Below are 16,839 nucleotides of genomic sequence, written 5' to 3' on the forward strand. Positions count from 1 at the left end.
ATATTCAAAGTAAACAGCACTTGCTACCTCAAAGAGTGCTGTTTGTGCCATGTTCCCACTCCTTTTTCTGGAATGGATTTTGGGCAAAATCAGAGAAAGGAGGCTGTCGGTGTGAGGCCCAGACATAAGCAGTGAGGCAAGGCAATGAATTCTTAAGGCTGGAGAGGATACCAACAGGCTTGAGAATGACTGACTGTGGAGACAATTACAGTTCCATGGGAAAAAATCTGTGTCCTGTAAGCCTGCAGCAGCACTAATGGTGCATACTGGAGGTGCAGCAGTCTGTGGGCCTGTATTCTTGGAAGCCTTGCAAATGGCCCACATGGGCGAGTTGTGTGCTGTAAACTTGGTTTGCTTGCCAGCCGGCCAGCCTACACTCCCCCCCCCCATGTCCTGGCTGCTTCCCCCACTTTCCCTCTCTACACCAATCACTTTTGGAATTTCCCCTCATGCCTCTGGCTGGACAAACAAGTGCCCGTGTATTGTACCCAGGACAGTGTGGCTAATACACAACCACTGCAAGAGGCAGAGACCGTGTGGATGACAGAACAGGCTCTCCTTCCCCAAGAGGGTACTGCAAGATAATGTTGGCTCTACCTCAAGCCTCTTACTCTGGAAATACACAAACAGGCTGCAGCTGCTAGAAGAACGCTAGTGCTGTGCTATGCTGACTTCTCTTATCACTTTGGCTTAGTGATAAGTGACTTCTCTTATCACTAGGGCTACACTTGGTTATTTTGAACCTTTCCCCCTTGATTGCTAGAAAACAAGAATACAGCCTAGGCAAGGTGAGAGGTGGTGGGGTGGGAGAAGTACTGCGCACTTTGGGATGGCAAGCGTTCATTCTGACTGTAGGAACCTGCCTTCCAAGGAGCCGTAAGGCACACGCTAGCATTATTCAGATGCTATACTTTTTGAAGATTGCAGGGCAAGGGGGAAGAAGGATCCTATCGGTAGAGAACTGTGTATCTGTGCATGTGCATATATCTGTGTTATTACAACCTGTATCTTTTGAAAGGCATCTCTTTCTGCCCGACATAGTCTGCATTTATCGTTTTGACTGCAGCCTGGATCTCTCATGCCGCTGCAGCAGCTCTGGTGGGAAAGAGGTCCTGGCATGGCAATGTTTGCTGGGGCTTGTGATGGCTAGATAAGCTAACAGTGGCAAAGTGGGTAGATGCAGACTAGACAGGACCGCCTTGGAGACAGATTGCCTGTCTACAGCAGCAGTCATTGGGCCGCATGATCCCTGAATGGAGGCTGCCACTTTTGACAGATTGGAGGGCTACAAGAAGAATGAGAATTTGCTTTTGGCAACGAATGAGGAATGATTTCCCTGCCCTACTGAAGCAACTGTTCTACCCTCTTTCTCTCTCTCTCTTTCTCCACCTGCCCACCACGCCTCTCCTAAGGTATCTCCCTCATCATGTGGAATGCCCTGTACACAGTGGAGAAGATCATCATCCGCTGGACCCTGCTGACAGAAGCATGTTACTTTGGGGTGCAGTTCTTGGGTAAGGAGGCCTCTTTAGAGAGGTGTAAACAAAAGGAAATGCATGTACCTATTGCTGAAATCTCTTCAGAGAAGGGAGAAAACATATACTTAGGAGAGCGGAGTAATACTGGATCTGGAGTTTTCCCAGGAATGTGAATATTACATAGTGACTGACTGTATTAGGAAGAAGAAAAGGAAACAGAGGGTAGGTATAAATGGAGAGTTTTTACAATGGAGGGAATTAAGAAGTGAGGTCCCCCAGGGATCTGTACTTGGACTGGTGCTTTTTAATTCATTCATAAATGATCTAGAAGTTGGGGTAAGCAGCGAGGTGGCCAAATTTGCAGATGATACCAAACTCTTTTGGGTAGTGAAATCCAAAAGAGACTGTGAGGAGCTCCAAAAGGATATCTTCAAACTGGGTGAGTGGGCGACAAAATGGCAAATGTGGTTCAATGTTGGCAAGTGTAAAGTGATGCATATTGGGATGAAAAAACCCAACCATGAAAAAAGACAACTGTGGGGAGACATTGTAGAGGCCTATAAAATCATGCATGGTATGGAGAAAGTTGACAGAGAGAAATTTTTCTCCCTCTCACATGACACTAGAACCAGGGGTCATCCCATGAAATTGATTGCCAGAAAATTTAGGACCAACAAACGGAAGTTCTTTTTCACACAACACATAATCAACTTGTGGAATTCTCTGCCACAAGATGTGGTGTTGGCTACTAGTTTGGATGGCTTTAAGAGGGGTTTGGATAACTTCATGGAGGAGAGGTCTATCAACGACTATTAGTCGGAGGGCTATAGGCCACCTCCAGCCTCAAAGGCAGGATGCCTCCGAGTACCAGTTGCAGGGGAGTAACAGCAGGAGGGGGGGCATGCCCTCAACTCCTGCTTGTAGGCTTCCAGCGGCATCTGGTGGGCCACTGTGTGAAACAGGATGCTGGACTAGATGGGCCTTGGGCCTAATCCAGCAGGGCTGTTGTTATGTTCTTGTGTGAACATAATGCAGAAGGGGGCTTGACGAGTAGAAAGCTATATAAGAGGCTGGGTACCCCACAGGCTACCTCCAAGTGCCAGACATAACTGGCACTTGTAGAAGGCCCTCACTAATGTGTGTACATGTGTACAGTGTCCATGAACACTTTGCGTTTAACATCTGTTCTGTGCCTCAGAAGAGCTTGAGGCTTCTGTATCATACTCTGTTTTGGTCTTCCAAGCCCCCTTCCTATCTTTCAGCAATTCCAGGCAGCCAGCATTTCTCTCTGGCAGCTTGGGCTAATAGCGTGTGAAGTTCCAGCCATACAACATTGTGTTTACTCACAACAATGTCACAAGGAAATTGTTTTTGATGCATGAAACATATAATGTTCCTGAGAAGGAGTTCCTAAATTTGGAGAATGTTTGTTTCTGAGAATAGTGGAGTGTAGTTCATTCCTTGGCACCTCTTGTCAGAATTTCTTTCTGGAAGAATCCTCTGGGAATCATTGCAATCCCTCACAGGGGGAAAATGATTTTGTCAGTCATTCCCCAAGGGCCACCATCAGATAAAACTATAGGGAGTGCATTTGAGAAATATTTTAGGACTTGCACAGAAGTAATATCTTCCAAGACTTTATTTGCAACCAGAGCAGAGCAAAAAGTGTTGTTGTTAAATCTTAGGTTTCAGCCAAGTGTTGAAAAGCCCATCTGGTGTTTTGTGGTGTTCGGCTGCCCCCGCAAACTTGTTTCTTTCTTTATTCTAAGTCCTGTATGATAAAAGAAAGAGTGCAAAATATGGAAAAACAAAAACACCCTGGCTTTTAAAGTTCAGTCCCTGAGCTAAGCCACAGGATACAAGCAATGGGAGCAAATGATTTGTCAGTCTCTGGACTTCTTTAACTGAAGCTGGCAAAGATTCCTGAGCAGCGTTGATATATAATATAAATATTCCTCCTCTAAAGCCCCTTCCGCCCATGTGATTGGCAACAGCCTTGCCCTAGCCCCACCTCCATCCACAATCTCATGGGCTGGGGCAAACAGATGACCTACAAAGAGACTCTGTCCAAATGCTATTTGCTTATCTGTTCAAAAGGTTCACTCTCATGCATATTTTAAACTCAAAAATAAAACTCAGGAAAATTCAGGTTGACTCTCAACCCATCTTTATTTAAGTAAATTGAAAACCAAAATGCTTTATATAGTCTAGCAAAATACCATAGGTCAGAGCAAAATCTTCAAGTCCTCTGGATATTTTTTCTTTTTAGTTCAGGCATGCACACATTATTCTTGCTAACTATGCAGAGCTACTTGTGTGAAGTGGTGCTGGTGGCCTAATTGTAACCACCCCAGGCCTACCTCCCACCCACAAAGGAGGCGTTTCTCTGCTGCAGTCAGAAGTTGATCAAAACCATGTGGACCCGGCTTTATACAAGCAAATAACTGCGCAGCAGGTGCTGCATGGTTCAGATTCTGCTCAACCGTGTACTGCTTTGTGTTCTTCATTGGAGTTCTACAAGGCAGCATATGCTTTTATTTGATTTTGGAAAATGTATTTTATTTTGCTTCTAGCCTGCTTGCCTTTCTCTTTCAGTTACCACCATCACGCTGGTTGAGAATGGCCAGGTATCGACTGGAGCCACCCTCCTCCTCACCAGCCGGGTCCTCTTTGTACTGATCAGCATTTACTATTATTACCAAGTTGGACGCCGACCCAAGAAAGTTTAATCTCCATGGCTTCTGAAGGGTGGGGGCACAGGGGCTTTTGTCATAAATTTTGCATTCCTTCTGTTAGTTTCTTTTTTTTGTCTTAAAAACAAGCTCCCTCCTCTCTTATGGCATGCATCAATGTATAAATCCAGAGCTGGGGCCACTGCCGGATGAGGCATGGAAGAAGAAGAGAGATCAAAGGCAGCCTATCTGGAGAGGGCAAGAAAACAGAGGCTAGAGATAAGAAAGGCTGTTCGCACTGAGGGAGGTGGGTGGGAGAAGATTACTTTCTTGTAGCTATTTTCCTCTGTAAAATGAGACTGTGGCACACTCTCACACACATACACAATGAATTCAAAAGGGAAAGACTGTGAAGGATCACCGGTGAGGAACATCCCTTTCCTCAGATCATCTTGGCAGTACCATTCTGCCTGATATGGGGCACAGGAAGTGGCAGTACAAAGGTAATATTGCCAATTTTCTGGGATGTTTAGGAGTTGGCACCCTTAATATCTAAGTAGCAATGTCACATACGGAAGTAAGTGGTGGCTCTTTTAATGTTAAGAACTAATTCTGGCTGATTGGTGAAAATATGTGAACTAGCTACAGCTGCCATATTGGGGTTTGGTTTACATTTGGCTTTAAAAGGGGGGGAGGAAGCAACCCCCCCAAAAAAAATCCAGATCTTAACTGTCATCCTTTGCCTCCTCCAAAATAAGATTGTGGATATCACAAGTATTTCATATGTGTAGGTCGACATTCATAAATCTGCTTCCATGTTCTGTCTTATCTGGGGAGGCAGGCACCATGGCTCTAACCTTAGGGCCAGAAGCTATGTGTGCAAATGGGGTATGGGTAGCTTCATGCAGGGAGTTATGTGCTGTTAACCTATATGTTATTGCCTCCCTAGTGTATGGCAGGAGAAAAGCAGAGTGAAGGGCATGAGGGCATCAGAATGTAAGCTAATAAAGAGCTCCCCATTTAACACAGTCCAGTGTGCTGTGACTCATGGAAGGTAGAACAGCGACACATTTATGTAACCTGCTGCAGTATGAGAAATTTCAGGATAATGTTGTGCGTATGTTTAAGCATAACACTGTACCTATTGCCCTAAACCTCCCTACATGATATGAGGGGCTACACAAACACTTAGACTGGCATTATCACTTAACTAGAATAGATCGTATTGAGATCAGTGTATGAGTAAGCTTTGTTTGATTCCTACTGCCTCAAACTTGGTGGTATGATGTAAAAAAGGTTAGTATAGTGTAGAGTAGAATACAGGGATTATTCCTGATGTATAAGGCTGATGCTCCAGGTGGGTCAATGAGTCTTCCCCAACTTCAGTAGGCAAATAGACCAAAGCTTGTGTGGGTCACCCCCCACCCCCAGCTGGGATTCTGTGTAGATGAGTGCAAATATATGGGGGAGGGATTGCTATTGCCAACAAGACCACAAACAGCCTAGGTTGACTGCTTTGCTCCATCTCTCATTCCCCTTCTTCTTTTGCCAAAGGTTATCAGGCTTTGTTCTGTCATTTTCTCTCTTGACAAGGCCATTGAAGAAGAAGTGCTTTGCATCTCCTCCTCCCATAATATCCTAACAGTAGATTTTGTTTCCAGCCATGGAACTGGGACCAAGGGGGTTGTAGATTTGACACATACTTCAGCCCACAAGCCAAGACAAAGACCTGCTGAGATGGACCAGACAGTCGGGTGTGGATGCAACTACTTTGGAGTAAGTGTATATGGCCTCCATTGTGCTGGGATGGAGCAAATCCGTGGAAATCACAATTGCATCAACTAGCTGTGATCACCTTTTCAAATTTGAAGCAAACTCACTGCACCTTGAACAATAAAAATAAATCTTTGGAAAGTTGCAGAAACCTCTTGTGGATGGCTGGAAACATGTATTGGCTCCTGCCTGCAACTGTCCCCCAAAGACTGCCTCCTTTCCCTTATTTTGGCATTTATCAAACATGTGCATGAACCTGGCAATCTGTGTAAGGTGCACAAATGGCTGTGAAGACAACACAACAGATTATTTGAACTGATAAATGTGTTTTTAAAAGTGTAGCCTTTAGCTGCCAAGGATAGTGCCTAGTAGTCCAGTGTGAGACTAAAACCCTCCACAAGAGCAATTTTGGTAATGCTACTTTCAAGTGTCACAGACAGTCCTTGGCCTGTGGAAAAGATGACTTGTACACCATGTGAAATAAAAATGGTTTTCAGCAATTACTGTCTCTGAGCATTTTGTTCTAAGAATGGGAGCTATGGTTAGCAACTCTGAAAGAACCTAAAGCCTAGTTATTGCTTTAAAAGAAACAAAAAAACCCTGCCATCTAGTGACCAAAGCATGAATTATGTCTGTCTGTGGGTTGACTACTAATTCATGACCTTCATGATCTTCAGCATTTCATCTCAACTTTTGCTTCAGTTTCTATTCCAACAAGTCAACAAATTTGCATCCGCCTTCACTGCACTTATGGCAAATAATTTTGACATTCAGCTAACAGAGTGCAACCTGACCTCTTAACTGGGTTATTGCTGAAGGCCTGCTCAGGCTTGCTTTTTGCATTTGTAATTGCAAGATGCATAGGGTAGGTCCATGCAGTAGAAGAGAGGCTATATAGCTCTTTGGCCGACTATATTCTTTAAATAAGTAGGGCCCCTGGTTCATGCTGTGTGTCATCTCTCATTGAAAGGATTGCGTATAGCAGTGCTGTGAGAGGCTGGAGACCTGCAGCTCCTCAAGACAGACAACTCATTGGCCATTGGTGTGAATGGTAATATAGCCCCATGTCTCATGTCTGAGTAATGCTGTCTTTGAAGTGACTGTGTGGTGATCTAACAAATATTTTCTCCACTTTTCTCTGAAATTGAGCAGAGACTGTCGTATGAATTCAGCATTAGAACCATATCTAATTTTATTTGATGCAGAAGGGACTCTGTAGTTTGGTGACCAGGGTTTTTTGTTTTCTTAAACATGCAAAATTCAAACATGAGGGCTTATAGGCAGTTCTCCCTAGAAATGTGCATGGAACCGGCAGGGAGTGGCATGAGGAAGATGCCTTTAAGGGCGAGGAAGGGTGCTCTTATCCCTCCCATTGCATTTCCCCCACCAACACTGCACTTTAAAAGGGTCCAGCAGGGCGGCAGCATACCTCCCTGCTACCCCATTGCCTTGTTGGACCAGAAGTGACCAGCACGTGTGCACACATTGGGTGCATGCACACATCAGCCGCATGCATGCACAAGTCACACACAGGCCTGATGTGCACATGCATGCCCAACATGCGCACAGGGTCTGGGTGCTTCTGGTCACTTATGGTCCGAGGCAATTGGGTAGCAGGGAGGTATGCTGCCGCCCTGCTGGACCCTTTTAAAGTGCAGTGTTGGTGGGGGAAATGCAATGGGAGGGATAAGAGCACCCTTCCTCGCCCTTAAAGGCATCTTCCTCATGCCACTCCCTGCCGGTTCCATGCTGCCCTTAAAAGGCTGGACCCTTTTAAAGTGCAGTGCCGGTGGGGGAAATGTGGTGGGAGGGGTAATAGCACCCTCCCCCGCCCTTAAAGGTATCCCCCCACCTTCGAACCGGCTGAGCCCCCAGTCTTTCGAACCTATTCAGAGGCCTGTAAAAGGGCCTCCAAACAGGTTTGTGCACATCCCTAGTTCTCCCTCTTTAGAAATTAGTTTATAGTAGTATTTATTTCTCACAGCAAATCTGCCAAACTTTACCACTTCACTTCTATTGAAAGGCTAAACCTCGTAATGGTTCTCAAAGATGATCAAACGTTCAGCATCTACAAGACCTGCTGAACTGTAGAGAAGCCACCGAGAACACTGTCATAACTTCTAGTTATGCCCTTTGGCTTAAAATCAAAAGTTCACATTAAAGACAGCTTACAGATGTGTAGTAAAAAGTAAAGCATTTCACATGAGCAGCCCAACTCAGGCTAGGGCTGCCCAGCCTGAGTTGGGCTGCTCATATGGAGTGCCAGGATCGCACCGGATCCTGCGGCTTCCGCCCCTGCTAGCCTGGCTTTAGAGGTGTGAACGTGCCCTCAACTCCAGGTTCAGGATTGTGTGTGTGCTTGGGCTGCAGGCATCCCGAGCACACACAGTTGGGCACCTAGAGCACCCGACTCACAGGGGGATCCACCAATGCACCATGTTCATCACACAGTGCATTATGGCATTCCTGGAGAGTGGGACTAGTTTTCCTGGCCTCCAGCAATCCCTGCTGGCAGGAGCAGCATGGATTGTGGCCGCATCATGTGCTGCTGGTGCACTGAAGAGCTTTTTGCTCATCTGGGGGGAAGGTAGGTTCAACCCTGCCTTCCCCCTGCCTCCCCCCCCCCGTTATGGTCATGAGAAAGACCTTAGTATGTGTCTTTACTGTATAGCTATAAATGGTTCTTACTCTGCTGCCTGTAGGTTCCAAACTTATATTTCAATATGATGGATTCTGCTTATATAGCTGGCTTGGCTTCAATTAAGAATATTAAGGTTGTTTCTAGATCTTTCTCGGTTGTTGAAATCAGTTGATTCTAGCCTTTTCTCCATCAGGATGTTACATCATTCTGTGAAGTTTGATTCTTGCTTTAGAGACATACAAGAAGTTGTGGTGGAGAGAAGTACCTGTCTGCAGCCACTGGGTGGATAACCTGTTTTAGTGGTTGTGTGTGTGGTTTCTTAAAAATCTGAAATGGCCTCATCAGGGCATATCAGCCAGTCAAAGATCATATAGAACAACATGCCAGCAGTGAGGCAAATAACACCCTCTCTTGCTCGGAAGTGGGATGGATGGCTAAGAGAGGGGAAACACTACCCTGTAGCCCATCAACTGAACCAATGCTCACTCACTGCCTGCCATAAATGGCTGGTAGCTTCATTGTCCACAAACACTGTGCAGCATGACTTTTGCCCTGTTCCAGCTCAGCTAGTTGCACATGACTAGCTGTGGTACAATATGGTTCAGTAATATCTGCTGGATGCACAGCCAAATGCTGTCATTCAGACACACCAGTGTGATAGTCAGCTGTGTATCTCCATACTGATTTGTTGTCCAAGAACTAAGTTCAAATCAAACAATCATCTATGTTTTGCTCACCAACAGGAATATTTCCCTTCTTCATCATCTCGTTGCAAAGCTTTCACACCTTTTTTTGCAAAAATGTGGGGGGGGAAGTCATCGGGGGGTGGGGGTCTGTGTGTGAGGGTGAGATCGGCAAGCTAAACCTCTAGTATTTTCCCCACCCTTGCAGCCTTTAGTAATGTCTTCTGTGGTGCATCTGATAGCAGTTTTTGACACCATAACAATCCAGGTCTCTGGCTGTCCCAATGTCTTAGACTGGCAAGGGTTGCTTCTGACAGTGGGCTGATTATGGGGTAGAGACTGCCTTGGTTGGCCTGATGGATGATCTCCAATTGGTAACGGACAGAGAAAGTGTGACTCTGTTGGTCCTTTTGGACCTCTCAGTGGCTTTCGATACTATCAACCATAGTATCCTTCTGGAGCGTCTGAGGGGGTTGAGAGTGGGAAGCACTGCCTTGTGGTGGTTCCACTCCTACCTCTCAGGCAGGTTCCAGATGGTGTCCCTTGGAGACTGCTTTTCTTTAAAATCTGAACTTTTTTATGGTGTGCCTCGGGGCTCCATATTGTCTCTGATGTTGTTTTAACATCTACATGAAACCGCTGGGAGAGATCATCAGGAGATTTGGTGCAGGGTGCTGTCAGTATTCTGACAACACCCAAATCTATTTCTCCATGTCAACCTCATTGGGAGAGGGCATAACCTCCTTAAATGCCTGCCTGGATTCGGTGATGGGCTGGATGAGGGATAACAAACTGAGACTGAATCTGGCTAAGACAGAGGTACTCATTGTGCGGGGTCGGAACTCCAGAGATGATTTTGATCTGCCTGTTCTGGATGGGGTCACACTTCCCCAGAAGGAACAGGTACGCAGTCTAGGGGTGCTTCTGGATCTGAGCTTCTCCCTGATGTCCCAGGTTGAGGCGGTGGCCAGAAGCTTTGATAGAAGCTTCTATCAGCTTCGGCTGATATGCCAGCTATGTCCATTTCTTGAGGTGAATGACCTCAAAACAGTGGTACATCTGCTGGTAACCTCCAGACTGGATTACTGTAATGCGCTCTATGTGGGACTGCCCTTGTATGTAGTCCGGAAACTGCAACTGGTCCAGAATGCAGCAGCCAGGTTGGTCTCTGGGTCATCTCGGAGAGACCATATAACTCCTGTATTGAAGGAGCTACACTGGCTGCCAATATGTTTCCGGGCAAAATACAAGGTGTTGGTTATAACCTATAAAGCCCTAAACAGCTTGGGTCCTGGGTATTTAAGAGGACGTCTTCTTCGTCATGAACCCCACTGCCCAATTAGATTATCTGGAGAGGTCTGTCTGCATTTGCCACCGGCTCGTCTGGTGGCCACTCAAGGATGGGCCTTCTCTGTTCCTGCCCCGAGGCTTTGGAATGTGCTCCCTGTTGAAATAAGAGCCTCGCCAACTCTGACAGCTTTTAAAAGGTCTTTAAAGATGCATCTGTTCACCCAGCCTTTTAATTAATATTGTTTTAATGGTTTTAATGTTGTTTTGTTTTAAAATTTTTAAATTGTGTTTTAAAGTTCTTGTTTATGTTTTCAACTAATGTTTTACTTTGTGCTTTTATTTTGTTGTAAACTGCCCAGAGACGTGAGTTTTGGGTGGTGTTAAAATATGTTAAATAAATAGATAATAAAATAATAAATAAATAAATAAATAAAATAAAGCTGTCCTAAATAATTAATTGCTACCACAGTCATTCATAGGATTGGCAGGGGTGGATTAATCTTTTTGCCGCCCATAGGCAGCCAAAGATTTGCCACCCCAGGGACAAGAGTAGGGGGGCTGGGGGTGGGGTGGGGGTGTGCAGAGGCCCGAAGTCGCTTGCTCTGTGTCATTTGCGAGTTAGCCAGGCTTGAGTGTGGAGCTCTTTCACTGCCCAACCTCAGCTCCTGTAATGATTTAGGAGGCAGGCAGAGCCTCTGCCACTACACAGTGGTATTTTTAAAGGTTTTTTAAAAAAGTTTCCCTCTATCCCAAGATGCTGCTTCCCAAGATTTGCCGCCATAGGCAGTTGCCTATGTGGTAACCCACCATTGAGGATTGGGCTGGAAGAGCTCATTGTAGAGCGTGCTGTCATTCTATTTCTGTGACCATGAGTGAATTTCTGTGACCATGAGTGAACTGTTGGTTGTGTGTTACTCTGAAGGCAAGCAGCAGCTGAGATCACATAGTTCAACAAAAACAGCCCAGCAGTAACCAGGTCTGGTGCTCAAGGGGGCACTGAAAAGCAGCACGGCTACTTGCTTTTTTGCAAACGTGTTCATTCTAGCTTTCCCAGAAGTAGGACTACTCAGCTTCTCTTATTGCTATGCACAGATGTTCAGCACTTTGAATAATCGCAGGTCTGAATATCAATGGCTTATTTCAAAGCCCTTATTACACTTGTACCTGGACCCTCAGACACCTTTTATTTGTTTATATGACTTGAAGCCTAGGGCTGTAACTCAGTGGTAGAGCAGATGCTTTGAATGCAGAAGGTCCAAGCAAGGTTCAATCCCTGGAATCTCCAAGGCTGGCTGGAAAAGACTGAAAGCCTGGAGAACCACTACCAGTCATTATAGACAATATTGACTGCGGAAGAACAATGATTGCCCTCAGTAGTAGGGTAAGGTACTGATACATCAGCATATAGCATTTGAATGTCTGTCTTGGGCGCTTTCCAGATTAGACCCTGCAACGGGGTCACAGCGGATCTCGGAAGTGTGCTTCCACACTTCCTGCATTGTGACACCGCAGGCCCTACGCAGACAGCAGGGTGCCATTCAGATTTCCAATGCCTTGTTTCAAATTTAATCACTGCGATATAGAGCTAGGATGCCGTATATCTGGTGTAAGAAAGTTGCTGTTGGAGGGGGGTTGTTAGTTTCTGTGAGATTGCTTCCTCTGCTGTTTACGTTTCAAATGCAATATGCCTGAAGGGAGGCATTTTGCTGCTGTTGAGCAGCTAGTCTGGAAAGCGCCTAGAAGTAACTTACCCACACTCCTGTTTAATCTGCTTGAATTCCTATTCCACACTCCTCAACATGTTAGCAAGAAGAGAAACTTTAAAATAGGCATAAGCATCCATATGCTTACCATAACTGTGTTAACTTTGATTTTAAGAAAAACTTGGTAGAACTAGCCTCACTGAACGCTCTGATTATGCCGGGTAAAAACAGTTTTGAAATGCTTTTTTAAAATACAGTATTCTTGTGTGGATAACATCCCCTAGTCCTTGTATGCAAGTGCCATTGCAAGAAATGGATGTTGACCATACAAACCAATGCCTGTATGAAGAATGAAAATAGGAAAAGCCACACCATGATATTGTATCCTGTTTTCAATTCTAGACAGAAGACTCTATATGTTTTTGCTTTAAAGTTCACTGTTGCTGTAGGAACACAATTAATCTCTCCTTCAAAGAAATTACTGTTATTCTTCAGAGTGTTTTTTTAAAAAGCACAACCCATGACCAATGTAAAGTACAGCCACTCTACTGTCACAGTATCTTTATTTTTTGTCTTTAAAAAAGAAAAGAAATGCACACACTGTGCAAAATGCTTCAGGTTACTGTTTTGTTTTATATTACAAAAACCCCTTTCAATATAAAAGGCATTACAATAGGAAATACAAGATAAATTAGTTCTAGCTTTCTAATAAAGGGACTTTTAAAATAGATTTAACATTTATTTCAAGAGGCCTGTTTCCCAGGCACTTGCAACAGTGATGAGAACAGACAATGGAAACGACTGGGGAGATGCGGCTTCACAAAAACAATCAGAACTTGGGCACAAATCCAGCCTGAAGTTTCCCTACACGTGAGCCAGTGAAATGCATCTGATGCACTCAGCCACTTGCATCCATTTCAATGGGGCTTGTGCAGGACAATTTCATACTAGATGTTATCCCTCCCCTCTAACTTGTTTGACAAAAGGTGCATCGGTTCTGGCATCATTATTGCAGCACTATAGACTAAGAATCCAAGACTGCCAAATTTGATCCTCAGTCCTGTACTTGGAAGTTCCATTACTCTAACTTGCTCCAAGCAATTGTAGTCAGGACTGTCATCTAAAACCCCAATCCTAAACTCATTGGACGGAAGTAAAATCCTTTGGAATTAATGGATATTCTTCCAAGTATGGTTAGGACTGGAGTAGGAGATTCCGCAGCTCCAACAGCAACTAGAACTTGCAAGGGCCACTATGCTTATCCTGCCCGAAACTCCTGAAAGAACCTGATGCAGAATTGTTCCTTTTACACTATGAGCATGGTACTGAAGTGTGCATGTGCCTGCGCATGCGCATAGACATGCATGTCCTGGGGAGAGCAAGTTTCATTTTGGGAGCCTCGTGTTCAAGAAAATCACATTAAACAACTTCATTACTTCTCTCTTTGTGGTCCCTTCCCCCTGTTTGTCAGATGATTGGACTTTGCAGTTGTCAACTGATGTTTCTATGTTTGCTCCCTTCTCACTCAACCAAGACCTCTGAGGCACTAGCTTCCAACAGGAAGTGTTTAGGTTTCAGCAATAATGCCTTCCAATTTTCTGTGCTGCCAAATAATGCAGTAACCTGCCCTTGGAATTATTACATGTGACTGTTATAAAGAAGCAAGGGTATAGGTGCAAAAGGAGAGGTGAAAACAGAAACGTAACTGACAAAAAGCGCTGAGAGACTGCTAAAGAGAGGATATACATTAGGCAAAGTCATAGTTCATAGGAATGGAGGTTTTTGAAAGAGCAAGATGATACCTGGAACCTGAACTGAAATCCTCTGCAGATGTTTTAAAAACTGGTGATGCTATACTTGTGTACCATATCCATGAGCGTGCACTTTGAATCCCTGCTCCCATGCTGATAATCTAGTGTGGTGGGGGTGGGTGGGTAGGGCTTAACAGTGTTTGTCTGCAGAGGGAGATACTGTAACCATGGCCTGGGGAGGGGACTTTAGAGCATGCTCTCAGGGACACAAGTACAGCACCTCTCTTTTTAAAACGCATGAAGAGGGCTACATATCCCACCACCACCCCCGTTGTCTGCTAGGATTGTCAGCGGAGTTATGCCTAGTTTTCAGAGAAACTCCCATCTCCCTCTCTCCAGGCAGAGGTCCTGCCTGAGATCAATTGCTGAAAGTATTTTGGCAAGCTGTTGTCAGAGTAGATAGTCCTGGGCTAGTATATGGTCTGAGTCAATTTAAGCCAGCTTCACCTGGCCTGTCTCACACTAGCCTATTAGGGAGGTGTGTCACACATTAAACAGCAACAAACCTGGGTTTTCCACAAAGTGTACACTCAGAGAACCACAATGCCTTCCAGGTCTCTGATGAGTATACCTGTATGTAACATTTACATTTTTATGTAATATGAGACAAGGTCCTTTAGCCATACTGGTTTCAGGACACAATAATTATCAGCAGGCATGTGTTGACATCTGTGGCATATGCTCTGCCAGTGCTGTTGCATCTCTCTCTTTTCTGTTTTGTTGCATAACTATGCAGACTCAACTTTAAATGCATCATTAAAAACATACCTTTCTATTGGGAGAGATTGGAAAGCACTACATCAAGATCTTGCATTTGAAGTCATTCATGATGGGTTTTATAAAATTTCCTCACTGCTTGCCTCATCTGCATGTGGAGGTTAACCTCCACACCATTCTTTCCATGATGAACAGTTATCAGTGTGCTTCCTGTATACCTCACCAACTGGCTTTCACAGAGTCATGGCACATGATGTCACCATGTCTTTGTCTTCGGTCAGTAGCTTGCCACTTCTGGCACATCACATTAGGTTCCTTTGTAAATTTGCACCATTGTCTGCCACTTGTTCAAAGTATTACTTTCATTATGGTTTATGGACCCATCAGAATCTCTGGCAAGATGTTATTTTTGCTCTGGAATTTCCTGCTCATCTTGGAGCCTCAGTTCTGCCCTTTATTCCTGTTGATTGAGGTCCATTTTCTCAAGTTGGCTTTGGGCAGTTGAATAGATCACAGATCACAAAGCACTGATAAGTTGCATTTTCAATTAAGAAAAAAGAGATTCTTGGCTGGGTATGTTTCATTTTATTCCACTTTTTTTCTGAGATCTGGAGAAGTGCTAAGTGGAAATTAACAGAAGCAATGGCACAAGGTTCACAACTGAAATTGTGCAAAGGACAACTGCACATGTCTCTCATTGCTTTCACCACCATTTGAGGGATTTCTCCACACAGCTGAAAGGCACACTGAGACATGAAGATAACAAGCTCAACAACTGCTACAAAAGGCCAAACTAGGCCACATAGTTTGCACATAATATGGTGATGACAAAACATTCAGAAGCTTAAAAACCTTTCTCCCTAAGGGACACAGCACCAGCTATTCTAGATGATCACTCTTCTTTTTTTCTTCTTCTTAACATGAGGGAATCAGCAGCAGAACTGCCTTGGTCTTTCCCCTTCTCACAGACTACTAAACAGAAAACCTATGGTGACAAAGTAAGAAAAAGTATGCACTAAATTGCTGCTTTAATCTTGCCCCTCTTCCAGACTTGAAAAGAATGCCCCTCCCCGTTTTCCAACATGGTAGCCTCAGCCGCTTCTGTGGAACTCCAGCAAAGGTATTATTCATTCCCAAGTGATCCAACAAGTGATGGTCAACTGCATATCTTGGACGACTGGTAAATGAGTCAGCACAAAACCCATAAATGTCTCCCTAGTTGCTTAAAACTGACCTGACCTGTATATGTCACAATGCTTTGGACAAATAGTTCCTTAAGATGCTGAATCCAGACCTAGTTTGTAGAATGGGTGATCCTCCTCTCCAAGTTGTGGATCGCTACTGTGATAGAGATGTGAATTCCACACAACATCCTGCTTCAGTGAGGACAATTAACTTATTTTTGCCTTACAGGCTCATTGAGTCTCTAGTGCAACTCACTGTGTGTGGCTTCTGATGAATGACTGCCTTGGGAGAAGGCATCGTAGTGCACAGCACCTCAAAGTTCCAGCCCCTGAAGTACAATCCTTTTGGTCATTCATATATTACAAACCATTTTCCCCACTTTAACCAAAAATAAAGATTATCTTCTGTATTTCCTTTCTTGAAAGCATGTGGTCAGAAAATTCTCAGCTACTCATGGAAACTTTCTATTGGATTCCCCGAAAGAGGCACATGGCAAAGATCATGGCAAATAGCTGTGAAGAAGTCAGAAATAAGACAAGGGTCAGCCATGGTTCTGACAAAATGAAGGAAGCTCTCAAATTATTACAGGCCAAAATTTGTGTCCAAGGTTGCAACAACTACTCTGTTCAACAAAAAAAGCCAATGCAGTTTGTTCCCAAAGTAATCCTCCTTCATGACGTCCATTTTGGATGTTCTCTTCTCTCTCCTGTTACAAGTTTATATGCTTCTAAATGTTTTTTTAAAAAACCCTGATGAAGGGCTACTTTGGTCCAAAGAGTTCTTTATTGAATAAATCTGTCTTTGTACCCTTCCGTGGCCTTACTACATAAAACATTATCTGCAAGACCAGAAAATTACACAAACACAGTTACACAACAGAGGACCA

General features: G+C 44.3%; 2 protein-coding genes across 14 annotated transcripts in view; one reads left to right on the forward strand and one right to left on the reverse strand.

Moving 5' to 3' along the window:
• Nucleotides 1–6,423, forward strand: part of TP53I11 (tumor protein p53 inducible protein 11) — a 79,626-nt gene extending 73,203 nt beyond the window's left edge. For all 4 annotated transcript variants that reach the window (XM_053263612.1, XM_053263607.1, XM_053263601.1 and 1 more), the window contains 2 exons: nt 1,413–1,514; nt 4,074–6,423. In XM_053263612.1, the coding sequence (XP_053119587.1) occupies nt 1,413–1,514; nt 4,074–4,207 (236 nt within the window). In that variant the 3' untranslated portion in view covers nt 4,208–6,423. The remainder of the gene's footprint in view (nt 1–1,412; nt 1,515–4,073) is intronic.
• Nucleotides 3,090–16,839, reverse strand: part of TSPAN18 (tetraspanin 18) — a 301,343-nt gene continuing 287,593 nt past the window's right edge. For 9 of the 10 annotated variants that reach the window (XM_053263511.1, XM_053263561.1, XM_053263531.1 and 6 more), the window contains one exon: nt 12,787–16,465. In XM_053263511.1, coding sequence (XP_053119486.1) covers nt 16,418–16,465 — 48 coding nt within the window. In that variant the 3' untranslated portion in view covers nt 12,787–16,417. Of the gene's footprint in view, nt 3,250–12,786; nt 16,466–16,839 lie in introns of those variants that run through there. The other variant, XM_053263590.1, reaches the window with a different exon arrangement.

The sequence above is a fragment of the Hemicordylus capensis genome, chromosome 1 (assembly GCF_027244095.1).
Source record: "Hemicordylus capensis ecotype Gifberg chromosome 1, rHemCap1.1.pri, whole genome shotgun sequence".
Lineage (NCBI taxonomy): Eukaryota > Metazoa > Chordata > Lepidosauria > Squamata > Cordylidae > Hemicordylus > Hemicordylus capensis.